Here is a 27,851-nt window from a genome sequence, read left to right on the forward strand (position 1 = left end):
TTTCCAGTACCTCTGGCATTGTGCATCTCTGTGCTGCTCTCAGTTCTGCTCTCAGGACTGCTACTTTTCCAGTTGCCACCATCCACATCATCAGTGCTGACAGAAACCTTGCAAACATGATTTCCACCTCACCCACAAAGCCTTCCAAGAAATCACTTGGGAGATTTTGCACTCCCTACCCATGGCTCTATGTCCCCATAGATCCAGCAAAAAAAATGCCACTTAACAAATTAAATAGACGACAGCATAAAGAAGGTTAAAGACATTTATATATACACATATATATAAAAAAAGTCATATTTACAGACCATTGCCTAAGCACGCAACCTCCAAATGACAAAATTAGCTATTTCTGTAGTCTAAGTATACAAAGTGCATGTTTTTCCCCTTTCTTCCCTCTGCAGCTGAAGATGGGGCAGGGAAGGTCAACTTTCCTTTATACCTTCCTGCCCACAGTGGGAACAAGGTCTGGGTCAGAGTGAAGGAGACAAAACCTGCTGATTACTGGGCTATCTACTAGGGAGACTCTGATCAGTAGCTTAGAAGACAGGGCTGGAAAAGTGACTCATTTCCTTGGACAGTCTGCCCAATGGGTCAACTCCCAGGGAGATTACTTGTAAGGAAAGGTTACTCGGCTATTCCACCACTCTGCTTCCTCCACCACTTCAGGTTCCCCAGAAACAATTTCTGCTTGCACCCCATTGCTATGGGCTCCAAAACTGACTCTGATTGTCTCAGTCAGGGTGGGTCACAATGACTAGGCTCCCCAAGCTGCCAGGTGCATAAGCTCACATATAGCCCCACACTATTTATGACAGGGTGGGAGATGAAAGGTTTTGGACAGCAAATGACAACAGTGCCCAAAGCAGCCCACTGCATGGGATTTGCTACTTGATGTGATCTCTCTTGAAAACCACCACAACAGAGGCTCTTCTGCATTATCACTGTGCACCCTTTTCCTCTCAGGTGTGCAGGCAAGCAGAGGCACTGTGCCAGTACTGCTCTGAAATGACATCCTGTAGCAGGACCAGGCCAAGAAGTGCATGATCAAGAGGCAGGGAAGGTATATGGTTGTCCTGCTAGACTATACTGCACCAGCATAAATGTGAATGGGAACTAGGAACGCAGAGTACGAGATACAGGGACAATACTGCGTAGAAACTCAAAAAACATAGATGTCAATACAGAAAAGAACAAACATCCACGCAGAACTGACACCAGACTTGAGCCCAAGGAAGACTCACTTCAAGGAGCTACCATTCTCTTATCAGTACGAGGCACTCCGCAGGCTACTCACTACATACTGGTTACTCCATTTGAGAGCTCTCACTCAGGGAATGAAACGTGGTAAAGCACTGAGCCCCAGGCTGTTCTCCCCACCAGGTACAGCTCCCACATGATGTGGATCAGAAAGCTTTTGAGAGACTGCTTTAATCACATCAAAGCACGGTCTCATTCTCCAAAGAATTTCTCCTTCTTCCAGTGCTTACCCTCCATGGCAAGCTGCTCTGAAGCTGCCCATTGCAGGCACAGCACTATGGCTTACCTGGGAGCGGTGAGATTCTTCTGCAAGGAAAGTTTTAAGTGCCATTCAAATGTACGGACAGTTTGTGTCTCTTTGTTCCTATACTACATTATCCTTCATTTCTTTTTCATCTGACATGTGCATCACTGGCTTTATTCAGGAAGCATTTTTATCCCAACCAGTTTAGCCCAACAAAACGAATACAGGGAGTTCCCTGTTTTCTTTAGGCCAGGTACTTTGGATATTCCAGCAGCTTCCTTCTCAGTTCCAACTACAATTTGAATTGAAGTTAGCACACCTTGTTGCCTAGTACTAGCGATGAGAAAGGATATTCACTATTGCTGCCACGTGCAGATGCTGCTCTCTCTATCAATGCAGCAAGTCACATGCATTGATCCATTGTCAGAAAAGACAGAAACACTTGAGAGTGAACAGGCTGAAAGAAAGCTCCTGCCCTCCTAGATGTGGGCAGATGTAGGGCATGGCTGAGAAGAGACATATTTGGCTCTTAGGAGATCAGAAAGCCCGACATTCCCACGTACACGTTACACGGTGCCCCCTTGTGGCAGCTATTGGAATTACATATTTTATGAGGCCCCGATTTTCCTGTAGCAGATCACGAGTTCCAGTCCTGTGCAGGCAGCAGTCCCCGCTCCTCTGGTCACCACTTCAGCACCCTCACTCTTCACTTGCAAGCTGTTAGTGGATGGCTGCAGAAGAAAGCAGAATAGAGTGTTTACTCTGAGGACCCATCATACTGACCAGATATTTCTCTCCTGGGATATAGAGCATTTCAGGCAGAAGAGCTTCCCCTCCTCCAGCCTGTGCCCTCATGATACATGCAAACCTGCCTGCAACCCTTTTGGAAGGGGAAAAAAACCTCACTAGCTCAAGCCCAAACATACCTGTGCTCTGTGCTTGTTCTAGAAATAGGGTACTGCTCTCTGCTGGACTACTGAGTTAACAGCTTGTTGAACAAAAGCAAAACAACTAGAAGGCAGACCACTGCCAAGTTAAAGGGCTATGCAGTTACAGTCAGGAACCACCCCTCTCACCAGGCAAGTCCATTTTGCTCATTAAAATGTAGGTAGCAAATGAGCCTTGCTAGCTGTTGGAACAATACATTTTAGGCCAGATCATGCCAGGGTCTACTCACAATCATGAACTCTTGCCAGGGATCTCTGGAGCAGGGAGACCTGTCACTTTGGCTCGCTTGTAGAGTTCTTCAGTGCACAGCTCTTCTGCTCCCTCATGTTTGCGCTTTGGAGACGCCTGGTCAGACTGCGGCAGTCTGATTGCTGTAGAGAAACAACAGTCACTGCAGCATTTCATAGAAGGGCTTAGGTTAGAAGGAGCCTTTAAAGACCATCCAGTCCCCAACCCTCTTCCGTGGGCAGGTTGCCACCCACCAGATCAGGCTGTCCATGACCCCATCCAACCTGGCCTTCAGCGCATCAAGGGATGGGACACCCACAGCTTCTCCAGTGTTTCTGCACCTTCTGAATAAATAATTTCCCCTTAACATCTAATAGACATCTCCCCTCTTTTAGTTTAAAAAACATTCCCCCTTGTCCTGTTGCTATCTGCCTGCATAAAAAGTTGCTCTCCATTTTTTCTAAAAGCCCTCTTTATATATAGTGAAAAGAAGTACTGAAGCCAGAATTTCCTCTGGCTTTAGATCTCCTCACATGTGCACCCTAACCTAGTATGCCAGAGAGCGAGAGAAAAGAGAGACGCAATGTACACTTACAGGGATATTGTTAGTATTCTTTAAAACTTTCAAAATTCTTTCTTAAAAACAGCAGTTAAAGTCCCCCAGAACAAACAAAAGTGTCCTTTGACAAAGGAAAGCTTCCTTACACCCAATTAGCTCTACAGTGATGCGCACTACTGTGGCTGCATACGAACCATATAGACAATAAGAGATTCAACATTCTTCAGCCCTTTCAGGAAGAAAGCAAGCACTGGAGACTTCTGAAGAAAGCCTAAAGGAATGCCATTGTGATCTATGTTTTCCTAGCTATATCTTCCGTTTATCACAAAAGGAATCTCTCCTGCACACAGCCTTTAAGCAGACACAAAGTTATGTCCAAAATACACAAACACTCCCACCTCACCTGTACTGGTGCTGCTGCCCTGCCCTGGAGCTGAGTCTGTAACTGGGCCACTGAGGTCTTCCACACATGAAGGGACTGATGCCAATAAACCTAGAGGAAGGCAAGAAGATCATAATATAAATAAGAAATATTTGGGCTGGGAGAAGACTTTCACCTTTCACATGGAAACACCTTAGTGATCACCAGCCAGCAGATCTAAATTGCCAAGTGAGGACGGGCTCTGATTTGTACTTCCTCAGGGTTGGCCACATGCAGAGACAGTGACTTAACAGCACATTTATGTAGGATGCTCTGCCTATTTTTTTTTCCCCAAAGTGCAGAATACACTGTGGGGTGCACATGGACAGTGCTGAACCAATCACCACCTCTCAAACAAAACCCAACTCTTAGCTGTTCAAGAGCTCAATGTAGCTCTTCCTGGAAACTGAACAGCTTTGTCAGGGACTGCTGCTTCTTACAAGGACAAGAAAGAGACTATTGCTATGTACTTTAAACTATGACCCTAATTCCAAGCATTTTATGTCACATTAGAGGCACAATGTTTTGCAACTGTTGGTACTTACAGAGCCCCCTGTAGCGTGATAGCTGCTGGTAGATCTGCTTCATGCGTTCAATGTTCAGCCGGCTGGTCTCTGCATGGTTCACCATGGGTTTGGGGTAGTCCACTCCAATGATGCACTTGGCTGCCTTCTGTACAGATTCTGGTGCATTCCACGGTTCGTAGATATATCTTGAGGGGAAGCCCTTTAGCTTGGGCAGATATCTCCTGCAACAAGTAGAAAGGTGCACACGTCACTTAAAGTACAGTAATGCACCATTCAGGATGCACAGAAAACCCCAGATACCTGTCAGCTACTGGGTGACTTAAGGTCACAGATCTAGCAAGAAAGATGCTCAAGTCACATTACTCACTTCACATAGTCACCACTGGGGTCTGTGCGACGTCCAAAGCCCACGGGGCAGTAACAGTGGAAGAACTGCTGGAAGAACGCACTGCACGAAAGCCACATCCAGCTGCCTGCGTTTACACTGAAATCTGCATCCAGCAACAATTCATCAAACACCTGCAGCAATTGGAGGAACAGACAGTGAGTGAGAGCTTCCCCAATTAGGACTCTGTGCCAGGAGAAACCAAGATACCGTTTCAAATGGTAGGCACCGAACAGCTCTAAGAGCAGCGGCAAAGAGGCGAACTGCTGGCTGAAGCCAGGTGGCTGGTCAATACATCTTGCTTCCTGACACCTTCACGTAGGGAGGCACTGCCTGCTCACACTGATAAAATGCTGGCTAATCCCTAGTGAAGCTACAGACTAAATCACTACCTGGTGTTACAGCAAGCCTGGGGTATTGATCCTAACTGGAGAGGTGTAATAAATGCAAAGCACCAGCTGTGGGAAGCAGGCAGATGCTGCGCAGAAGAGCAAGCACAAAAGCAAGAAGAATGAACCCTTCTGAAGGTCCCAGAGCTCGCTTCCACTCCAAGAGACAGATAGATTTCAGCAGTAACTCACTCACATTCATGCACAGATGCAGCACTTTAAACGTCTGACCCTGACGCTCGTTCAGCTTTGCTCTGCTTTGACAGCCTCCTGACAAGATGCATCTACCTCCACTTTTTTCATGGGGTAGTATGTACACCCAGTAAGTTCAAGCTGCTTGTCCCTTCAGATGTCCCCAAAGGATGGTCTTTACCTCTTTTGTTGTGAGAATCTAGACTCTGATTTCACAGTCATGGAGCGTTCCCTGACCGGCACGATGATGGATTACACAATAAGCAATAAGGAAAAAGGTCCAGTTATAAAGAGACATTGAACTTGCTAATGAAACAGATGGACTGAATGAACTTCTATAAAAAAAAAAGAAAAAAAAAAGAAAAAGCAGCCCACCCAACCCCCAGTCCATATTAACCAGAGGGTTCCACTAACATTTTGTTACGGCAACTGCAGACTCAATACTTTCTGAGCCCTCATGGTAGAAAGCAGACTTCTGGCAGGCCAGGAGCCTGCTAGCAAATCTTCTCTTCCATGCAACTTCTACATGCCAAGCAAAAGCCATACCTGTGTGCCCATCCTTGCAGCAAGTGCCAGGGAGACTTTGTTTTCCTTATGGCCTCCTGCAAGCCTCTGGAAATGTCAGACTCACCCTGACTCCTGACTCCCAGCTGATCCAGAGGTCTCCCCTGGTCAGGAAACAGGCCACGGCGTGCCTGGCCAAATGGTGGATCCACCCTTCCTGTCTCAGTTGGGTCATGATTGCATCGATCCAGGGGAAACCTGTCTTGCCCTCTGCCCATTTTGCCAAGGCTTCAGGGTTCTTGTCCCAGGGAATCTGGATGCAGATGGGGTTCCCCTCCATGCGATCAAACTTCGGGTTGTTTGTGGCTGCTGTGTAGAAAAACTCCCGCCAGAGAAGCTGTCCATACAGGGAAAGGGGAGGAGTGCTGTTCCGCTTCACCTGTACAGGAGGGAGCAACGGTATTCACAAGCAGAGCAGGACTGGCTTCACTCAGCTGAGCTGCAAGTCACTCATACCCAGTTCCCAAGACTGTTACTGACAACTACCATAATGCTCAATTCCGAATCATCCTTCTCCAGAAACCCCAAGTGATGAAGTCAGAACATGCTTCATGCCCACTCACTGTACTGACAAGTGACTTGAACCACCCATAACTAACACTAAAAAGCTTATATGCCCATGGCTCACAACACAGGAGTCCAGGCTGAAGAACAGAGTACCAGAAATTCGAGGCCTGCTCAACTAGGTACAGAAAAATCCCTTCTCCTTACCTGAAAATCTCTTTTATACCAGCAACAGGTTTTATCTAATAGACAAACAAATGAAGCAATAGTCTTTTTTGCAGCTGTTCTCCCACAGTGTACAGCAACTGGCATCAAACTATGCTCCAAACCAGCCTGCCCTCGCCATGACCTTCTTGTCTTACCTTCTTATACAGCTCCCAGAGACGGTAGTAAAATAAGCGGCAGGACAAACAGCCAAAACGCAGGTAGGGACTGAGTCCAGTAGGGCTGGCCAGCAACGAATTGGCGTTCATCCTTGGTCTTTCGTAATTTGCAACCCACGCCTAAACATATTCAGGAGAAATTAGCCAAAACAAATCCAAAGCTGTCAAACTGCTTAGGGCAGGCCTCTGTATGGGTGGCAGGGTTGTTCAGGTCTGGCAGCACAGTCTCTTCTATTCACTTTCAGCTACTGCTGGGAGAGAGCTCAAGTGGGCCACTCCAATGCCCACGCCCTATTCAAAAAACCTAAAATCTTTGCTGTAAACTAGTCATTTTAGTCAAGAAAATGACTAAACTTGCTTTGCATACAGGAGCTAATAACCCTGAGATCTCCTAGGGACACATCTGAATGCAACTGTTTACATCCAAGTATGCCTATCTCATTTTGCACACTAAACTAGAATATCTGGGGAAATTCAGACTTGTTTGATGCTGACAGTCCCTCTTTGGCAAGAATTTACACTTTGAGCTCTACAGCTGTCACCAGCATTAAAAAAAAACAAGAAGTGTTTAAAAGTGAGTCCCATTTCTGCACCTAAATCTAATTTCATGACTTCAAAACTGTTTGCTTCATGCACAGTATAGTGAAGAACACTAGTCTGACAGAAGAAATTGAGATATTTCAGCAGAGAGCTAGAGGTATACCACTTTGTGAAATGCAGGGGAGGTAATCATCTATGAGCAAGTACCTCAGATAAAGACAAAAGGAGCTGGCATGTAGCGAACAGCAGGGACTGAGCAACTTGGATGAGAGTTTCCAAGTTTGCATTCCTCTAAGCGAAATGGAGGGAGAAAAAAACAAGAATAGAATCTTATGTGGTTCTAACAGTAGTATGGTTAATACAGTTTTTACTACTTTGGGTCTAAAGAAGCCCAGGAGTTCCTTGTTCCCCACGCAACCCAAGATGACAGAAGTACTTCAACAGTATCAAATGGTCCTGCATAGACCAATGTGAGGGCCACTGCTAAGATAAGCAGGAAAAGAAAGCAATGGCTAATGTTCAAGTTTTTTTTTTTTTTGTTTGGAGCCCAAGGCTGCAGGAATGATCACTTAAACAGGAGGGGGAGTTACCTTTCTTTCCAAGTGTTTATCCAGCCGTGCCAGGGCTTCCGTCTCCCCTCCTTGCCAAACTGCAGGGGCAAGACCATCTGTGGGGAAGCCTGAGGGAAAGAGCTTTGTATGATATGAACAGTACAGATGGGAATAAGCGTTAGCAGTGTCAAGATACACTAAATACTGCAGTTGCTTAATACGGCTTACTTGCTGCTCCAGTCCTTCTACAGCAAGCAATTTACTTGGAGCAGAGTAAGAGCCTGTTCACAGTGTCACATTGCAAGAGCCTCTTCCTGCAGTGCTTCAGGCAGCCCTCTGAGGACTTTCCCCATTGGTCACACACCGATTACTCTTAGGGCTGTGCTCTAAGGGCCAGAGCAGCTTCAATCTTCAATACCTGTTCCATAGATTTGCTTTATGAAATACTTTGCCTCTTGGGCAGATACCTCCTGCAACAAGTGAACAGGCAACGCTCCTGTTCTGCTGAAAGCTATTGCTTTAGTGCTGAAGAGCCAACACAAAAGAAGAAGCAGTAATGCAGTTTCCCTCCAGTGCTCTGGGCTGAGAGAGAAGCCTCCCATGGCAGCAAGCAAAGCAGTTAAGGTTGCTGAAAGTCTTACATTACGCCAGACAAAGAAAGTGGATCTACCCAAGACTGCAGCCTTTAGGCTTCAGTTTTGTATGTGAAGCCCCTTTTCCATAGCTGCTGAAATTGTGTCTTAAGGCACAAGGTGATATTCCTTGGAAGCCAGCACAGAGCCTTCAGAGACACACATATGCAGACAATATTCTTCAAGAACCCCTCCTTCCCTTGCATTTAGATTTATTTCCTTGATCTAACGCTTACATTCTTCAGTTTTCTATTCATCCTCCTCCTCTAGGAAAAATATAAGCATTAAGAAAGAGGAGGCAAACATCAACATTCGAAGGATCAAAAGCCATAGCATAATACATGAAAGAAGTTTTGGTAATATCTTTTGTCTTGCTAAGCTCTCAAGTTGGCGGTGCTTGACAGTAAATGAATGAAGTGACATGTGCCTGGTACACCATTAGTTTTCCTCTCTGGGTCTGTTACACAACCTGTTGGAGACAGCAGTAGGAGGACAGCAGCTGGCAAGGACATGAGACACTGATACAGGGTTATGTGCTCAGAATAGCAGAAAACGTAAGGACAGAGGCAGAACATTTCAGAGTAGTGCTAAAGGGGATGTTGTGCATCAACGGGAGTGCAAAAGATGCAGCACTCTTCTTTTACAAAGCCTGGCACTTGCTGAAAACATTACACTGCCTGCAAGGCTTGAAGACAACACTGGAGCTGTCCTGGGCAGGTGCCAGTCATCAGAAGCAGCTTCAGTTGAGTCCATTCTGACTGGCAGTTAACCCAACTTCACTCGCAATACATACCCAGCTCTTCCAGGGATGGAACCCCATACACGTCGTCGTGGTTCTCCTGGATGTCCACTTTACATGTCTCCATCTGCTGGCTTACTATGCTGCTCACTGGCTTTTTTGGGAGCTCCATACGGCTAATGATGGCCTGGAAGCGCTTGTAGGTGAGGGGTGGCTTGTTGCCATTCAGCTCTATTATTCTGGAAACAAAATAAGCGAAGTGACATAACTAAGCCTGGCTGCCACAGGAAGGACAAGGAAATGGCAGCCTAACTGCTGCCTCTGCTCAGGATAGCCTTTTACTTTGGATACAGAAATCTTTACAGATGTAACTTCCACTCTATGCATCCCTCAGAGGGATATTTAAAATGAGAACACAGAACAAAAACCTCACAGTAATCATTCTCCATGGGAAAAATAAACCCAGTTCCACTGCATCAGGCTTACCATTACTGTTCCCAGGGCTCTTCACCAGACTTCTAAAGGAAATCTCAGTCTGAATACTCCCTAAGCCGACAAATCCCAGACCTGCGTCTGTTTTCCCATGATGTCCTAGCCCATTTCTGACCTTACCTCCTCCCTGTCTGCCACAACAAATCCCAGACTGACGGCGATCCCTCTTTCACCCATCCCAGATGAGACAAATCCCACTTTGCATCATTCCTCTCGTTCCTGGCCATTAGAAAAGGCACCATGCTCGCCCACAACATGCATGAGCAGATCTGTCTCATGCTTTTCACCTGTGTCTGGATATGTGAGATGAAATAGGCAGCCATGGCTCCCCATCTCTCTGCTCACTGAGCACACAGGGTCTGCTAGGTTCGTGCAGACTTAGTTTGCCTTGCATAGAGGCCTTTGGGAACCCGCCTGGGCCAGAGAGAGGAAGGAGTTAACAGCAAGGCAGGCAGCAGAGGAAAGCCAGTATTACATAAAGCAGAGGCAGCCAACCCCACAGCTCACACAGAGCCGCAGCAGCGCTGCCTTCCCCACCCCGTACAGTCAACAGCTTATGCAAGGGGCTGGGCTTGGAGCCCAGCGCTTCAGCCACCGCCATGTGCCTTCCCTGCCCTTCCTGGCAGCTGCACGTGTGGTGAGGAGGAGCAACATGCCGGCCTTCCCAGCCCTCAGCCGCCCTCACGTGTGCTCTGCTTTGCTGTGCTGAGTTGAGCCGGGATGTTGGGCTCTGCTCCCCACTGCCGCCCAGGCCACAGCACCCTTCCAGTGAAGCGAGCGCTCTAGGGAGGTTTACTGATTCCCGAAGAAGCCCAGCATTTGGGAGCAGAAGCGTGACCATGATACACTATATCTGCCCTGTGGTACTTGGGATGGGAACTGGGAAGCTACTGCTTTAGCACTGCCTTTTTTCCAGCCCTCTTCCACAGAGCTGCCACAGCTCAGTCTGAGACCCACAGGTTCTGTGAGCAGAAGCTATTAGAGCAAAGCACGGTGACTTGCAGGTGGGTGCTCATGTCCCTGGATGACATCCTCAATAGTTCCCTGCCACAGCTTCCCGAACAGCCAGCTACTGGGTCTGGGGCACAAATCATTAGGAGAAGGGACTAGGACAAACTGCACTTTTTATAGCATCTGACACTGCCATTATGCAACAAAATTTGCATCTTGCACAATATTGTCATGAAAAGAAGTACCAGATCCCAGGTTTTGTACAATATTGGGTATTATACAATATGTACCACGTGTGTCATACAGTTCAGCCTACTGCACACAGCTTTTATGGGAAGCTCTGTAAGCAGATTCCATTCCCTCCTCCTAGCATCCTTATAACCCAAGCCAGATAATCTCACAGGACTTTCTCCTTTGCAGTCCAGGTCACAAATTGACAAGACGACCATCCCCAGGATTTCACCAATGAACCTCTTCAGATTACGCAATTAAACCCATCTAAGCCTCTGTAGGGCTACTCATAGATGAAACGAACAGAATTTCTCTGGATTCAAAGAGAAGACAGATAACTGATTGCTATGCTACACAACAGACCGTGGACAGCAGATGAACAATTCAACATCTGCACATGTATGAGAATGTGAAAGATGGAGTGGTGACATTATAAAAGGCTGAGTGTCAGGGCAGGGAGAGAATATCTCCCCCCAGGCACCGAGGTCCGGCATACAGAAATTTGAATTAAACTTCAAAGACGGAATCAAAGCACTTATTTGGCATAGGGTAATCACCAATGGCAGAACCACCACAGCATGTAAGCTTGGTTCCTTTGAGTTAGCCAGCACTCCTATTGAAAGGCATTTAATTACTTCCATCTGACAGTAGTGTTTGAGGTACAGCCACTCCTGATGCATGCTACATACAACCAGGTTCACAGTGCTCCTTTCTGGCCAACACTGCTCCCCCCAACACAACCCAGGCCTGTCTGAGATTACAGAAGCCATGACACTGACTGTCAGCAAGCAGGCTGCGGGGGATTTACATCTCTAGAAGAGAACAGGCAGATCCAGAGAAGGGACAAAACAACCCGTCAGCTGGAAGCTGTCAGACAGAATAACGGCCAAGGAAAGGCTTTGAGCAGGCTAAGCTGATACCTAAGAGATTATCTGTGCTGTCTGAATCCTACAGTTTGAAAACAGCTGATCTGGACTGGGAGTCTCCGGGTTTTCAGGGTTCTTTTCCAGCACTGGTACTGATTCTGCACAGCCCTCATTTTGTTTGGGGGAAGGGGAGGGGCAAGAGGCTCTGATAATCAAACAGCTACACTGGTGGTACCAGAGAGGAGCACGCTGAGACCTTCTGCCTGGGCAGAAGTGGTCAAACTCACATGTTAACAAAACAGGCTCTTGGTAGATGTCAAAAAGGAACTCTGGTGGTGATGCTCAGAACATACTACAGGTGAGAAGAGAAGGACAGCTGGAACCATTCACTGAAGTGAAAGATTAGTCAGCGTTGTTCAAAAACAGGCCTGACACTTTTGTCAGAAATCTGATTAAAACAAGATAAGGACACCACCACCCAGTTACGAACAATGAAAAAAAAAGCTAGGCTAAGCAGAGGGACAATATATTCCATGAGTTAGAAGACTAGAAACCATGACTGGAAGGCAATATGCCCTGCCTGAGAGAGACTTCCAAGAGGAACACAGTCTCAGAACTGCAGTACCACCCACTCAGAAATCCCAGGGATGCCAAGAACCTGGAAATGTCAGAGTAACTGGAGACTTCGACTACCTCTGCAGAGACAGGGCAGTTGTCACAACCTGTGGTCTGGAAAGAACTGTTTTTTAGCTGCTATAAATGAGTGCTCCATGGAATAATTAATCAAGAATCCATAAGATGGAAAGTCAACTTAAGAGTTGTCTTAGGCAGCAGGTATAGCTGAGGTATAAGGTATAGTTAAAAGTGTTTGTTACCATGTCTGCTATAAGCAGCATGCATCAATTTAGCATCCTCCCAGGATCAATTACACAACACTGGCTTTCATTTTGAGAATGGCATTAAGAAAAGAAAGTACAATAAGCAAAAAGAAGAAGCTGAGAGGTAAAATGCCGACAAACAACACAGGTTATTTGAAGACAACATGCCAGAGAAAAAACAATTCAATAAACTATTCAGTAAGTTCAGTTAAAAGAAAAATTAAAAAAAAAGTCAATAACTGCACATAAACCTGAAGGCAAAAATCTTTCAGGAAAAACTGAAGACTAGGGGAAAAAAAAAAAGAAAATACTACATTAAACATAAAAGCCACCAAAGCAATCCCCTGTACACCTCCCAGTCCAAATGAAAGTTTGGGAAAAGTTCAAAATAAATAGATAAATAAATACAACCCATACACAGGAAAAAAAATGCCTTCACAAACATGCCAGGATATCTATAGGGCCAAGAGGCAGCCAAGGCATTGAAGACAAACTGTAATACCGCAGCAGAGGAACTGCATTTAACTTTTTGCAGCTCTAGTCGGTATGGAGGTATTTAGGGAGGTTCTTACCCCGAGCCTCTAAGGAAATGCATCAGAAGATGTCTCAGACTGGGAGGACAGCAGGCAATTGCACACAACAAAGCTACTGTTGAACAGCAAAGTTGCCAGGACCAGCCAACACGTAGCCAGGAGTTCTGAAGCATGTCAAGAAATAGCCATGCTGCTGCAAGTAAGTACCGCCTGCCTTAAAACTGTCCATACACTGAGGAGGAAAAAAAGTGAGCATGACTCAGATTTAAAAAGCACTTCAGGGCAGAGGGACTACTGAACAGAAAGCAGATCTACCGGGCAAATTAGTAGAAAATACTAGTAGGACCAGTGAACAAATGGCTATGTACAGTACGCTGAAGGGTTAAACTGGCTTTGGTAATGGGAAGTTGTGCCCCTAAATCTATTAGCCACATTAAGCACAGGAGCAAGGGATATCTGGTTATCGTCTTCTAAAAATCCAGGCAGAATCCATCCAATCAGATCCTCACTAAAAATATTTTAAAGAAACCAAGGACAAATTGGGATAGATGAAAAAGTTCCTGCAGACAGCAGATTCTTGTTGAGATCCAGGACAGAGGAGGAATCCTACACAGAGACAAACTAAGGCTTCTGCTGTTCAACGTAATTCATAAGTTGACTGTTCAAAAAAAAAAAAAAAAAAAAAAAAAGGACAGAGTGCAGTGACAAAGTTTACTGATGCAGTAAGTTACCTGGGATAGCTGAAACTGAAGGGCAACCTAAAAATTTCCCTATGAGCAGATGACAAAAAGATCAGATGAAATTCAGAATTGGTCATATTCTTCCCCCCCGCCATGTACATTGCTATGTGATCTTAAACTTACAATAATGGCCTCTCAACTATCTAAGGCCATTCAGGAAGGAAGCCCCCAAACATCAGCTTAGTGACGCTCACTCAGAAAAGCTAACAAACAAAACACTGGAGACTGTTGGAAGAAGGATATTACAACACTATATGAATGCATGTTGCTCCTACACCTTGAATATCAGCTGCAGTTCTTTCCACTCCTTGTCACCTCCGTAAATACACAGAAATACAAAGACTACAAAAAAAAAAAAAAATAATCAGAACAGCTAAAGAACAGATTCCAATGAAAATGTAAATAAGACTCTCCAAGTTGGAAAAGATAAAGAGGACACAAGGAAGGGTATGAGGGCCACTGAAGAAGTGAGGATGAAGTAAGTGTTCATTGCGTCTTCTAATGCAAAAAAGTAGAGAGGATTTCCTCCTCATGAAAGAGATGCAGAATTCCCCTATCTCACATGTAAACACTTCCACAAGCACATGCTAAACTGCAATGCTCCTTTGCACGGGAAGTTATGCATACTGAAAATTTAAAGGAGGAAAACTACATTTAACATTACTGATAGAAGTCATCTGAAGGAAAAATAAGAAACCAACCTGTAAGAATAGCACTGAAACATGGTTCAAGTTAAGCATACTGTATAGTCTTAGCTGAAAGATTGTCTTAAGAAGACCTTACTTACATATAAATAAACCAACCTCAAGATATAGGAAAGACTTTGCCATAACAAATGCACAATAAAGACAAGGCCTCCAGATTTTAGAATAAGGTAAGTTTGCCCCAATCTACCTTGTTCTACTTCTTCCAGCTGTCCTGGCACATCCATCAGTTAAAGCCTTGCTTTATTCTCTCTGTTTGAGATGATAGCTCAGACACCTTTAATACAGTGAAGTGAAAAAAAGCAGTCCATGCAGACAGGACATGCCCAAGGAAAATCAATCAACAGGACACAGCCGAGCAACTTAAATGACAGTAAAGTACAGATTAGTTAGCTTGAGGCAGCACCCTTCTATATATTCACGTCACTGTCAGCATGTTGACGCACTCTACTCAAAAGCTGGAGTGTGCAGATTAATCCTGTTGACACCTTCCAGGCTCACAAGGGATGACAGAGATCAACATATAGTAATCAAAGTAAATGAGGAGACTGAGGTCTTCCCAGCCACAGCAATCCCAGCAGAGGCAGCACTTTGCCCTTACCTATCCAGGTCGTAGAGTGTGTGGGAGTTCTCAACGACCACCTCCACACCAGCTTCCTTGGCCAGTTTGATAATTGCTGCATCTCTCTCCTTGCCAAAAGGTTCAGAGTCGTATTCAAAGGTGAGACGAGTGACTCCCCATTCCTGTAAGAAATAACACACACAGTCGTCAAAAAGAAAACCTTTTTAACCAGCACTATTACTAAATTACAGGAATTGTAATTGCCATTGTCAAGTCCTGGGAACTCAGGGAGGGTTCCTGTGGATAAAAAAAAAGGTCTGGCAGAAGAACCAATAACAGGAGAACCAGTAATCTTATCAGCTCTAGCAAATGCTGTGCAAATTCCTAAAAGCTGGGTTTAAACCACACAAAAGGAGGCTGGAGTTCTTCTCCATTTATGCTCTTAGGTTACAGCTTGGTCTAACACCACCTTGTTTGGTTGTATCCAAAAGAAGCCCTGCTATTCCATTCCAATATTTGCAAAAAGAGGACTTCAGAGAAGTCTTTCTATGCAAAAATACAAACTTCTGAGCAAGGATTACATACAGATTACTATCAACTAAAGACAACACACTAAATTCTTTTCCCACGTTTCCCTATAAAGCCACTGCATAATAGAAGACCACTGCCCAAGCCAAAAGCAAGAAACGTGGTATTGGGAAAAGTTAGCAGACCTCTCTGCTGCAAAAAGTAATGTACGATACTACAATTCAGATTTAAACGATTAACTCTCCAAAGGTAGGACTTCTATTCAGCCTAGCGGATCCATAAATCCATTTTGTATTTCACACTTGCAACAGATTTCTTACAAACTACACAGAACAGGCCTTATGAAATAGCACTCTGCCTCTTCCAGGCTTTGGCAGTGCACAGTTTCCTCTCAAAGACTATGGCCTAGTTTTCCTCAGAAAATGAATCCTATGAGAAGAGGCTTAATGGTTTCCACAGTGACCCTCCGGAGGCATCCATCAAACAGAGCAGCAGCCCACGGATTTGTTTAGCAAACACTCCAGTCAAACACAGCCAGAAATCTATAGAGACACTTAAAAAAACCTGCACACAAGCAAGACGTGAACCAGTCTCCAAGTGAGACAATGAATCACCTCTGTAAGCACAGGATGGTCTCTTCCATCTCAGAACCAGACCTAAGGGGCATCAGAAACACAAACAGTGCACAAGGAGCAGATGTTATTAGTTCGCTAATGATCATTTAAAAACAATGACCCAAGACTGGGATGGGAATTTAGGAGCAAAAAAACAACCATACAAGCCTCCCTTCCTTTCTGAACTGTGAGATTGAATCCTAAAATTAAAATCAGGAAGAGTAGAGAACTACAGTATGTATGTAATACAGCAGGAGACAAAAATCTTATACTATTACAAAGGTCCATGCAGAGCTAACGCGTACACTTCATCTGCCTGCCTCAATGTACCCATGCACACACTGCCACTGCAGCAACAGTTACCAACAACACAACTCAGCTCCCAGCAGCAAGAGCAGAAATTAATTGGGCATAAGTGCTGCATTACCACATGTGCCAACTCTCCACAACAGCTGAGAGCAAAGTACGAGCTGCTGTCATTCATTTGTCCAGTATTTGCTGCTCAGTTTATCTGGACAGGCCTGAATTGCCATGAATGCCACGCATTTACCTTGTTGTAGCATGAAAAAAAAAACCAAAAAACAAGAAAAGCCACCAATATTATTTTCATACCCACTGAATCACTGGCCCAGTCAGAAGAGATTGTACCAACACCTAGGCCTGGCTGATCCCACAGCCATACCTCCAAACCTCAGCCTCTACCAGCTACGTGTTGTTTCTTTGATCAAGTAGGTATATTTCTCCCACACAGTTTCACTTCTCTTTTGAGTACCCAGTCCTTGAACTAAAATAAAGAGAGTATGGGCTAGCTACTAATAGCTCAAACTTATTTGCAGATCAAAAGATAAAAATAACCCAGACTCTAAAAAGGCTGAAAGAAACTAGCACACAGGTTCTGTCATGTGTTAACCTGGAGAAGCCAAAATAAACACTGATGCACTTTCTGATCTGCATACACTCTGCCTCCCCAGGACTGCCCTCCTCACACAGATATACATCAGAATAGCATACGGCAGGAGGGTACTGACTCAAGTTTACCTTTCCTCTTCTGCAGCTGGGCTACAGCAGGTTTTGGGGGCACTACTTCTGTAAACCATACGTGATGTACAATCTACATGACAAACACAGCTTATCAGACCATGGTGAACCCTGTTTTCCTGTAGCTTTGTCATTCTAGCAAAAATGCTGTCAGAAAGCTTCAAAAATGATGGCAAGCACAATGTCAGGACGTGACAGAGAAGAATGAGTCATATACTTCTAACGCTTGAGGGACCTTTATATTCCAGGAGATCCTCTTGCCAACCTTGCCTGTCTCACAGTCTGCAGTACTGAAGTATCACTTTAGAAATGTATCCCACCAACCCATGATTGACCACAGAGGTCAGTGCATATTCCATTGTGCTAAACAGTACATCAACAAGGAGCTTGGACCCAAGCTATGTTTTGCTGCTGAGCTGTCTGACTGCAGCCGTGAATGGAAGCAGACAAGGAAGGTCAGCTAACATAAAAGCTTCTGAATTTTGAATGATAACGCAAAGCCTTATTTGCACTTCACCTACAGATCAATATGCTTTTTTTTTTTTTCAGTCGTCTCTAAAGGCATATGGATATGATGCTTCTACTGAGTAAAGGCAGCAGGACTACAGCACAGACCTGTGAGGCCTGATGTGCAAAAGCAAAGGCAAAAGCCACTGTCCAGAAAGAGAAGTACAGGCACTCAGCAGTGGGTAACTCTACTCATTTTTTTTGTAAGTTGAGTACAAGAGTATGTACAGCTCCTAAGCTTGCCATAACGGATAGCACTGAAGGTAACAAGAAGCCAAGTGATCTCCAACAATGGGACATTATTTTTTCCTCACTGCACTTAAGAAAAGTAGCGTATTCTCTTACTTTAAAAAGCCTTGGGAAGACATCTGTTGGCTGTCCTCGCACCACAAACAGGCGAGAGTTGAGTTTCCTTAAACTGTTGTCCAGATCTTCCAGAGACTGGAGCAGAAATCTGCAGAGAAGGAAAAAGAGCAGTTACCATCAGACTGGCTCCAGCCAAAGACAAGTGAGGAAGCTCTGTGTGGACTCCAACAAATCTGCATCACCAATCAAACTGAAAGTTAGAGCAAAACAAAACAACAACAACAAAATAAAAAGCAAGCAAGACTTCTTATTCATCCCTCATTGGTCTACAGTTATGAGACTGCTGCACCAGACTGCTCCCAACCATTCTTATGCAAGTTCTGCTCAGCCAGGTACAAGAACTTTTCAGGATTTTTTCCTTCTTTCCTCTTTTCTGATCCATGCTCTCTCTCAAAGCTGTGAGTACCCACCGCCAATTACTTTCCCCACATTGTATCATCTGCGTGGAAAAGAGCATAGATCATATAATTCATACTCTTCTTGGATTCTGAACAGGGGGAATTTTGCATTTGAAGTAGAAAGATATCAATACAATACTCCAAGGATTGCTGCAAGAACTGTGCAAGTTTTACAGTTCTGTCTCAGAACAGGAAAGGATATGGCAGAGCAATGTACACTCACAGCAGAGAAACATACACTCCTAACTCACCAACAGCAAGAAACTGAGCACCAAGACCTCCCAAGGCAAGAGCCATCTGTACTTAGAACGGCTGCAGACAGAACTGCAGTTCATCTTGCACCACAGAGACACAAAGATGAGAGCATGCCAAGACAATCGACTATTTCCTCCCACCCCAAAAGTGTCAAAAAGCATTTAAAGTGCTTTTTGCATTTATGCCTTTAAATTCTTAACGTTGCAGCTTACTGATCCTCCATTTTGCTACGAAACAACTACATCTGTACAGTTCTTGCCTTCACTAGAATACATCTTAACCCCAGTTTGTTTGCCCACCCCTGTGAAAGACACTGGATTTAAAACTTTAATCTCTGCAGCAGCACGTGGCACTGCTGGGAAACTCACAGCCCTTGGTAAGTGTTTCTGCCGACCTCTGCCTCTCCCCAATCCTACGTGCCCACTGGGCAGTGTGACCCAGAAGACACAGGTATCTGCATCAGCTCTCTTAAAATTATGCACAGTTAAGAGGAAGGCTAACCTACAGCTGCCCTGCAAACAGGACAGGCCAGCTCTCTGCTCAGCTGTATTGCAGTAAAGGGAATTGTAAGCTTTGTGGTAGAACGAGATCCCTCTGCACTTCTTGAAAGAGAAGGGGCTGAGGGGTTAGGACAACAAAGGCCAGGCATCAAAGCACATAAGTCCCAGAAGCAGGCTTGGATAACCAGAACTAACTATTCCCATACTCCCTGTCCACATCCCATCTTTTAAATAGGAATAGCACCCTTCCAAGGTGCTCTGAAGATTAAACATGGGTTATAGCCCTATATAGCTTACATGTGATATGCAATTAAGTAATAAGGGATTTTCAACACAATACATTTCTGGAGGCTAGGTAAAAAGTAAATATTCACTTTGAAGCACAGATCTCAGAATGAAATGAACAAAAATGAACAACAAAAAAAAAAAAGCAAAACTAAGCCAGGGTTCCTTTGGGGAAACAAGAGGACTGCAGTAAACGTAAGCAGTTTGCTAAGACACTTCTGCCCAGCAGCCCAGTGGCACTAACTCCTGTCATTTGCAGTAGGTACACACCTGCAAGGGAAGGTGGTTTTGTCTTTTATGAAACTGCTCTGTTGGGAGCATTGCTCTGGCTCTCCTAGATGAGCAATGTCAGCAGCACTCCTGCCTGCTGCTGCCGCTTGGAAGTCTGCCCTACGGACGGAGCAATTCGCGCCACAACAGTAACACGATGAACCAATTTCTGTGATTTGAACACCTGCACTGTGGTGACTGCTGCACACCGCCGGCCTTCAGTCCTTCTAGAAATGCCTGGGAAGCAGCCCCCAGCAGCCCCCCAGCCGCAGCAGGGCTAGCAGCCGGCACAGCCACAGCTTCCCCAGCCCGACGCGTGGCCACGTGACACAGCGGAGCGCTTAGGAGGATTTCCAGCCAGGTGGGCGCCCCGTCCAGCACCCGCTGGGTGACACGAGGGCAGAGATGTGCTCACCTGCACACCGGGCAGCCTCGCAGAGGTGAACCCCTACCTGCCTCGGGATTTCCAAAGGCTGGGGCAGCGAGACTCGGCACGGCAGCGTTATGTAACGTCACTGCCTACTGGGTACGCACGCTTTCTGCACAGCCGTGACTCACCCCAAACGTTTGCCTACGTTCGGAGGGAAGAAGCGAACGGTTTGACCACGCAGCGGGGCCAACGCACCCCCTCCACGAACCAGAGAGACGGAGGCGGGGAGGCGCAACCGGCTTAGGGGAAGTTTAATAACGTTACATAAAGTTCCCGGCAGCCTCCCGCACCGCCAGCTCCGATCTCCCTGCAACCCCAGCCCCCCGCTCACCGCCAGCGGTTGATGCCCACGGCCGAGGAGGCGGCGAACCAAGGGTCCAGGATGTAGATGCAGCGGATGGAGGCGGCGTCCCGCAGAGCCGCCTGCAGCGCCGGGTTGTCGTGGAGCCGCAGTCCGCGGCGGAACCAGTGCACGGAGCGGCAGAAGCCGCGCGGCGGGGACGGGGCCGCCGCCATCACGGGCAACCGCCGCGGCCGCCTCGCCTCGCCCCGGGACCGCCCCGCCGTGATTGCGATGGGGCGGTCCCGGGGCGGGCAGGGCGAGGAGGCAGCGGCCCAGTGTTACGGCGCCCCCTTACGGCCGCGCCGGGTGAAAGCCGCCCTTTCGCCCGCCCCTCCCACACGCCAACACGAACGGACGCAGAGAACGACCCGGATTTTATTGGGCTGGATTTAGGGATTACAAAACGCGACATTCCAAAGTTATTTTTAGCGAAGGGTTCGCCGGAGGGAATAAGGGGATAACCGAAACGCTAACACCAAAGATGGCGCGGTGCACATCCTTCTGAAGGAAGCACAGTGGACAACTCTCCATCTCATCACTGAGAAAGGCAGATGCCACCCTTGCTCCTCTACAAGAGTAGCAAAGATAACTCACCGTGCTATCATTCTGTCTCAGAGGACTGATATAAGACCGGTCACTTCAGAGAACAATGCTTTCCCTCTCAGGAAAAGACATGGAGGGAATGAGAAGTTTCATCCCTGCTTCTGAACATAATTCCCCAAGTAAGAAACCATTTATGAGAAACAGGCAGGATAGACCTCTGCGGGATGAGATACTGACTTTGGGAAAGGGGATTGAGAGGCACTGCTGTGTCCTTCAGCTTGTAGAGAACCAGAAGGGAGGGAATTTCCAGTCCTTGGCATTGAACTAGGCAACAATAACTGCTACTGCCATTTGCTGTGTGTGTGTGTGTGTGTGTGTGTGTGTGTGTGTGTGTGTTTGTGCGCACACGCAGCAGAAGAGTTCACAGGAGACTATCCCCAACAGCTTGGCTACCCCGTCCTCCTACACATGGAGCTTCAGGATTTTGCAACTTCAGTCCCTTAATTCATTCTAGACTCCTAGCTACACAAAGCTCCCTCCCCATTCTTTGTCCACTATATGCCCCTGCCCCCAAATCCCCCCAGAGACAGAAATTACTCAGACTAGGTCAACAGCAATATCCATTTTACAAAATGACCACAAAAAAGCCCAACCTGATAATTCTCAAGAACACATGCTCTCACCCTGCCTCTGAGATGGGGAAATCCTGTGGATAAAACATAATTCAGTTAGGTCTTTGGCTCTCATTCCTGACACAGCTCCCCATTCACTGCAGGTGAATTTTCTTCCTGTTCCTTGCTCTTCTCCCCAGGAAGGAGTACTGAAAGTTAACTCCCTAGGTGCAGAAACAGAGGTGCAGGCTGGACCTTCCTACACACCAGTCTCATTTTTTTCACTGCTTTTGAGATTAGGATCCTCTTGTGCTTTTCTCATCTCCAGCCCTTTCACCCACGTGTAGGCAAAGGAACCCCCCCAGAACCATCAAGTTACTGGTCCACCACAATAAGCTCTTGGTCTCTTCAAAGTAGACAACGGCCAGAACTGTTTGGGCGCAGGCCTTGGCTGTCCCAGAGACGTTGTGGGTGAGTGGACTGGTAAACTTGATCTGCAGTCCAGTCACATACCCAATGGCAAAGCCAAACACTCCCCCCAGGGTCATCATACCCCAAAAGCTGAGGCTCCCCAGTTTGTCGAAGTGGTAGAGGGTGTGGAACTCGCCTGTGATCATCAAGAGTGGGAGGAACAGGACGCAAGCATTCATGTTGTTGTAGAAGGTCAGGTGCCAGATGCTACCATCCACTACAGGCAGCACTTTCTTGGTGTAGATGGCATTGAGTGAGACACACAGGCTTGCTAAGATCCCAAAGATTATACCTGTCCATGATAGAGTGCCCTCTGCTCCTTCCTGGTCAACACCCAGCCAGAAGCCACCTGCAATCAAAGAAATCAGGTATCATCTGAACTGCCAAAGGACTCAAAACATACAGTCAGCAATTCATCATCTACCTTATACTTGAAAATCACAGCCACAAGCAGAGACAGGCTTGAAGGCTTCCCCTTCCTATTATGTTAACCCACAAAGTGTCGTGATTACTGTCCTGGGAAGATTTATTTTAGGAGTGCAGGTAATTAATTGTGCTATCCGTTGGTCTCAGAGGACTGATTCCACACTGAGAAGGCAGCAAAAGCTCAGAAACTATTGCTCCAAAAAGCTGAGAACAAAAGCTAAAGCTATTCTTTGTATATAGGTCACTTTCAGAAGGAGACTAAATGATCTTAATTAAAAAGACAGCAATCTGGACACGTAGTGACACATTCCTCTTATCCTAAAAGTTTAAAAAAATTAGAAAAAAAGCCTCACAGCCCACCTAGGATTTGCTGCACTGTTAGCAATAACAGAAAGATAGGTTATGGAAAGATGGAAAGTATTACATATGGGTGTAACACTAAAGAACTTGATCAAAAAGAGATTGTAAGGCAGAAAGAGGTCTTCACTGCATTAAACTTTGATGCTCACTCTTTAGCCATCTCTGAAATAGGAGATACAGGCTCCAGGGCAGAAAGAGACTTCTCCCTATCCATCTTATCAACAGAATATAAACACGGAGATCACCTATTGACAAAGTACTGCAGTGCCTTTGCATTAGCTGCTTCATACTGGGAGCCATGTGGGAAGCTCCCTGCAAAGCTAGACATGCTTTAAACTAAGCCCAAGTTCAATGCATAGGAAGAAGACAGGAAGAACTCTGTGTCAGGGCACAGAGGATGCCTGGCTATGCTGGCAGGCATACAGGCAATGCACCTACTGCAGAAGGAGGAGCTGGGAGATTGAGCCTTAAAGTAACCTGGAAGGGCTGGCAAGCACCACAGACTTGGAGAACATCTGAATGTTGGACCAGGTGGAGCCAAGTGCTTGCATTCACTTGGGGGGAAAAGCCAACAGCTGTTCAGCCACAGTGGTCCCCTGTTCACCTCTCCTGGAGAGCTTATTTTGTCTTATTGAAATCCATCTGCTTGCCTAAGCATCAGCATGAACACATGGTCATCAGGAACTGGATGGAAGTCAATATCTCACCATCCCTGATGTTGAATGGCCCCAAATGGAAGGCAGCTTTTCTTTTTGCTGAACTTTGGAACAGTAGACTTGCGAGCAATTCCCACTAAGCCAGTTAATGCCCTGCCCTACGTTCTTACCACACAACCAGATTTTCTGGTGGTGCTTTATGCTTGATTTTACTAACTAATCCTATCTGAATTGGCATTCTGTATTGTATGGTCTCGACAGTGCTGGCAGTTTAAATAAATACTGACATTGTTTTCAAAGTCAATAACTAACATTCACTTGAAAATAGGGAGAAAACAAGTAGTTTTTCCTGTGGCCTTTGCAGAAAAGAAATGGTACTAAGTGAAGGCAATGAAGCTTCATTAAAAAATAGATAGTCATTAGGGCTTAAAGTGACAGCAAGTCAAGGAAAAGAGTAATTTCCTAACAAGTTACCTAGTGCTACAGACACGTGAGGCAGACTGCCTAGAGCAGGGCAAGGAAAGAGCCCTACAGTTACCCCATCTCATCCAGAAGCAGATGCATATGTAGGGATGACTTCCAAAGAGGCAGCCTGCTTCTGTTTGGTTAAGAGTTTGGGTTCAGCTTTAGCTCTAAGCCTTCAGCCAGAAAAGCACTAGCAAACCTGACCATCCCACAGGATCACCACCCACCTTGAGGAAGCTGCCAATGCAGTTTACTTAGCAGTGCTCTGCCTACCAAGAGCTAAGCAACGCTTGTAAAAAGCAGGTAGGAAGCCCTTGGCAGGGAAGTGGGAAGTTACTGTTCTGCTGTCCGCAGATACAAGGACTGAAGCATCAAGAGAACAACCAAGGACCATTCAGTGGGTGTTAACTCCACTGGGCACAGTGGCACATCGACGTGCTGCAGCCCAGAAGGAGACACCACAGTCCCATTAACCGGGTCCCCCTCTGACCACCTGCCTGGCCTCAGGAGCATCTCCTTGGGCTCTCTGAGGTTTTGGGGCAGATGCGGGCCCGTTCCCAACTCACCGATGATGATGCCACAGGCCAGGAGGGCATAGAGGGAGGTGGTCTGCTTGAGGAGCAGATAGGAGAGCAGCACGTTGAAGACAGTGGTGAGCGAGCGCCCCACGTTGTAGAAGGCCACGCCGACGTGCTTGAGGCAGAGGTTGTTGGAGGTGACCATGCCGATGAAGACGACGGAGAGGGGCAGGACGCTGCGGGACACCTTGGGGTCGAGGCGCAGGGCGGGCAGCGAGGCGCAGGGCCCGCAGGCGGCCCCCAGGCTGAGGCCAAGGCACAGGGCGGCCGTCACGGCGCACTGGAAGAAGGTGACGAAGAGCGGGGCGTCGAGTCGCAGCGAGGGGCTGTCCAGCAGGTACTTGTTGAGGAACACCATGGTGATGGAGACGAACCAGTAGAGGCTGACCACCAGGGCGATGCGCAGGGCTCGCAGCACGAAAGGCGCCCGCCGGCCCCCGCCGTCCTCCGCCGGCAGCAGCGGGTCGGCGGCACCGCCCAGCGCCATCCGCAGGATCCCGGTCCGCGTCAGCTGCGATCTGGTCATGGCGGCCGCAGGCCGTCAGCCCGGTCCGCCCGGCCCCGCGCCGCCTCCCGCCTCCTCCCGCCGCCGGCCCCGCTCACCCGCCGCTCCGACCGCCGCCTCCGCCGCCGCCGCCGGCCCCGCGCTTCCCGGAGCGCCGCGGCCCCGCCCGCCGCACTTTATTCACGCCCCGCGGGCGCCGCTCACCGCCTCCCCGGCCTGTAGGCCGTGCCGCCATGGCGGGAGCGCCCGGCGGGGGAGTGGCGGCGGTCTGGCAGCGAGCCACGAGTCCGTCCGTCCAACCCCCTCCGGCCGGCCGGAGCGGGACGGCCGGCGCCGGGCATCTCCGCGGAGTGGAGCCGCGGCCTCCCTGGGCAGCCTGTGCCGGTGCTCAGCTGTATTGTGCTTTCTTTAAGACCGCAGCACGGCAGTTTCTGTGCTCCGCTCGCTTTTTGTAGACTTCCCGGTGCTTTGTTGGGGGTTGTTTCCTCCCGCCTGCCTTTCCTGCCCCGATTCTGCTCAAGGGGTGCCACATCACACGAGGGCAGCTCTTCTCCTTTATTGGGGGATTATTCAGGCACAGATTACTTATTTCATGGCTCATAACATCTGTAGGCTTCTTGGCCTACATGTTCTACTGTGGGAAATAAAGGCCTTATGTACCCATTCCCCTCCCTGCCTCTTAGGCAACTCCTCTCCCTAGTGTGGTCTGTTCAGGCTCCCAGGGCTGGCAGCCAGCTGGGATGCAGGCCTCCAGGCACTAAGGAGCTGCAGATAGCAGTACCAGGAATAACACCGGCCATGCTGTCTCCTGTCAGCATCCCTCACGTGCCAGTCTTACTTGCAGACATAAAGTTCTCATTGTGTGGAGGTAAATAAAACCTTCCCGGTACAACCTGAGTGAAATAAGCACAGTGACATCCACATGCAGCTCATAAAGGCAGCACAGGGAAGTGCTGACGGCTTTATTGCTCTTCCTGCCTTGCCAACGTGTACATCTAAGTATAAAAAAGTCACTGCTGGTGCTGTTCAGTGCTGCGTGACTGGCTTGTGGGTGGCGCTGAACTCTGCACCCACTGCTGCAATGCAAGCATGCAGGAACGCACTGCTTCCGAGGGGTGGGTGTAGGCTGAAGGGACTGTCCCACAGCTACGGGTCACTGCGCCAGGCATAAAGCTCCCATTTGCCTGTGCCCCCCTGCCAACATGTCCCATATTCTCTAAACAGTGCTTTGTAACAAAGGAGCCAGTTCAATACCAAACCCTCCATCATGTTGCCAATTCATATTGCTGAGCAATCAAGCTGCTGAATGTAATGGCGGAATGCATGCAGCAATGGGAGGCAGCCTGAGCTCAGTGTCAAACATTGCTCTGTACAATACTGACCCCTCAGTTCAGCAGGCACTGCTAGAGGACCTTGTGTTGGATGACCTGGGGCTGCTACCCACAGAAAGCACAATTCCTAGTGATTTCCAAGACAAGGTCTGTGGTGTTAACTGCCCTCCCAGCAGCTCTGCTCTCTTACACATGCACGTGGTTTCAGTACTGCACATATCTTGAATTTAAAACATACCTTTCCTACCAATGATGAAGCAAGTTTGACATTGCTAGGGCCAGATAGAGATCTTTTTGCCTTTGCATTTTGCTCAAGCTGTCTTCTCCAAACTAAGCACAGAAATTAGAAATGGAAAAAAGAAGCCCCAGCCCTCAGTCACATGCTGTCTGTTCTTTCAGCATGGGGAAGATTGCTTTGTCCCACATGAGTTTGAAATATCCCAATCAATAAAGTGTTCATTGCTTCTCTCAGGAGATGATTCTCCAGACTTATAGTGCATGTATGGCACGTCCGCATGGGAAAATTGACCAGAACAGCTATCTCAGCTCTGACAGTATAACTCCCCAGTGCTGACAGTGTTTTCCAAAATAAAAGTGATTTATTGTCCAATAATCACGCTGTTCTGTGATAGCTGAGCTGGTCAATCTCCGCAGGCAGAGCTCATCTGCAGCATGGCAATGCTTTTGACAAGTGCTTTGAATAGACGCTTGCCTGGGTGGAAAGCTGTCTGGCAGCGTTGCTGTGCCAGAGCTCTGCCTACCTGCCCGTGCTTCATGGCAGAGGTGCTTCTAAGATGGCAGAGGAAGGTGCTAATAAATTGGTTACAAGAGCTGGGGCCACAGTGGCGGCTGTGTGGGCCAGGCTCCCAAACATAAGACATCCACCATACTTAAAACTGTGCCCAGGGGTCTCAGTGGGACTCTAATGGCTGGGTATCTCCCTCTGAATAAGGCACGTTTTCCATGCCTACAGCTGCCTGCCTACTTCAAGATTTCACCCTGTGGTTCCTGTTACCTGTTGTTTATTGAGGATTCCACAAGCTGGAGCTCACGGAAGGCCGCAGTTATAGTTCAACTTAGGTTTTCAGAAGTTAAGTGTATTTAACTTCCTTAGAGAGTAAATTTATTATGCTATAGCAGCAGCGATTGACTTCCCTATGCGCACAAGACAATCCTCACACTCTGCTGTACACTACGTTACAACAAGACAGGTGTTACTGCCCCCGAAAACTCTCCTCTTCCCGCATCAGTTACGTGACCTACTTACAAGGAAGTATTCCAGCTGATAACATGCAGCCCAGCCGATGAGGTAGCAACGACCGCTGGGACGAGGCACCAGGAGCTGCGT

The 27,851-nt window shown here is 47.3% G+C and overlaps 2 protein-coding genes across 3 annotated transcripts; both read right to left on the bottom strand.

Annotated features, from left to right (window-relative positions):
- Positions 1–251: 251 nt before the first annotated feature.
- Positions 252–22,521, bottom strand: CRY2 (cryptochrome circadian regulator 2). Of its 2 annotated transcripts, none has more exons than XM_042814077.1 (12): positions 22,475–22,521; positions 18,056–18,164; positions 15,063–15,205; positions 9,121–9,305; positions 7,735–7,823; positions 6,584–6,724; positions 5,785–6,096; positions 4,555–4,706; positions 4,206–4,408; positions 3,643–3,732; positions 2,682–2,823; positions 252–2,235 (listed from the first exon to the last, which is right to left on the bottom strand). In XM_042814077.1, exons 1-11 carry the CDS (start codon positions 22,480–22,482, stop codon positions 2,684–2,686), a joined length of 1,572 nt encoding a protein of 523 aa, XP_042670011.1. In that variant the 5' UTR covers positions 22,483–22,521; the 3' UTR covers positions 252–2,235; positions 2,682–2,683. The 2 variants fall into 2 exon arrangements, with proteins under 2 accessions (XP_042670011.1, XP_042670010.1); XM_042814076.1 differs by lacking the exon at positions 22,475–22,521 and adding an exon at positions 20,546–20,730.
- On the bottom strand, positions 20,913–25,193 carry SLC35C1 (solute carrier family 35 member C1). Its single transcript, XM_042814078.1, has 2 exons — positions 24,656–25,193; positions 20,913–22,531 (listed from the first exon to the last, which is right to left on the bottom strand). Exons 1-2 carry the CDS (start codon positions 25,191–25,193, stop codon positions 22,008–22,010), a joined length of 1,062 nt encoding a protein of 353 aa, XP_042670012.1. The 3' UTR covers positions 20,913–22,007.
- Between the last annotated feature and the right edge of the window lie 2,658 nt (positions 25,194–27,851).

Source organism: Centrocercus urophasianus, unplaced genomic scaffold (genome assembly GCF_019232065.1).
Source record: "Centrocercus urophasianus isolate 14NV4802_14NV808 unplaced genomic scaffold, USGS_Curo_1.0 seq_14, whole genome shotgun sequence".
NCBI lineage: Eukaryota > Metazoa > Chordata > Aves > Galliformes > Phasianidae > Centrocercus > Centrocercus urophasianus.

Coding starts and splice junctions, on each gene's coding strand:
- SLC35C1 (XM_042814078.1), bottom strand. CDS start 25,193: ATGACCAGATCGCAGCTGACGCGGACCGGGATCCTGCGGATGGCGCTG. Junction 22,532..24,655: donor GGCCTGTGGCATCATCATCG/GTGAGTTGGGAA, acceptor CTTTGATTGCAG/GTGGCTTCTGGCTGGGTGTT.
- CRY2 (XM_042814076.1), bottom strand. CDS start 20,730: ATGGCGGCGGCCCCGTCCCCGCCGCGCGGCTTCTGCCGCTCCGTGCAC. Junction 15,206..18,055: donor TCTTCCCAAGGCTTTTTAAA/GTAAGAGAATAC, acceptor TATTTCTTACAG/GAATGGGGAGTCACTCGTCT. Junction 2,824..3,642: donor GGGCAGCAGCACCAGTACAG/GTGAGGTGGGAG, acceptor GTTTCTCTACAG/CAATCAGACTGCCGCAGTCT.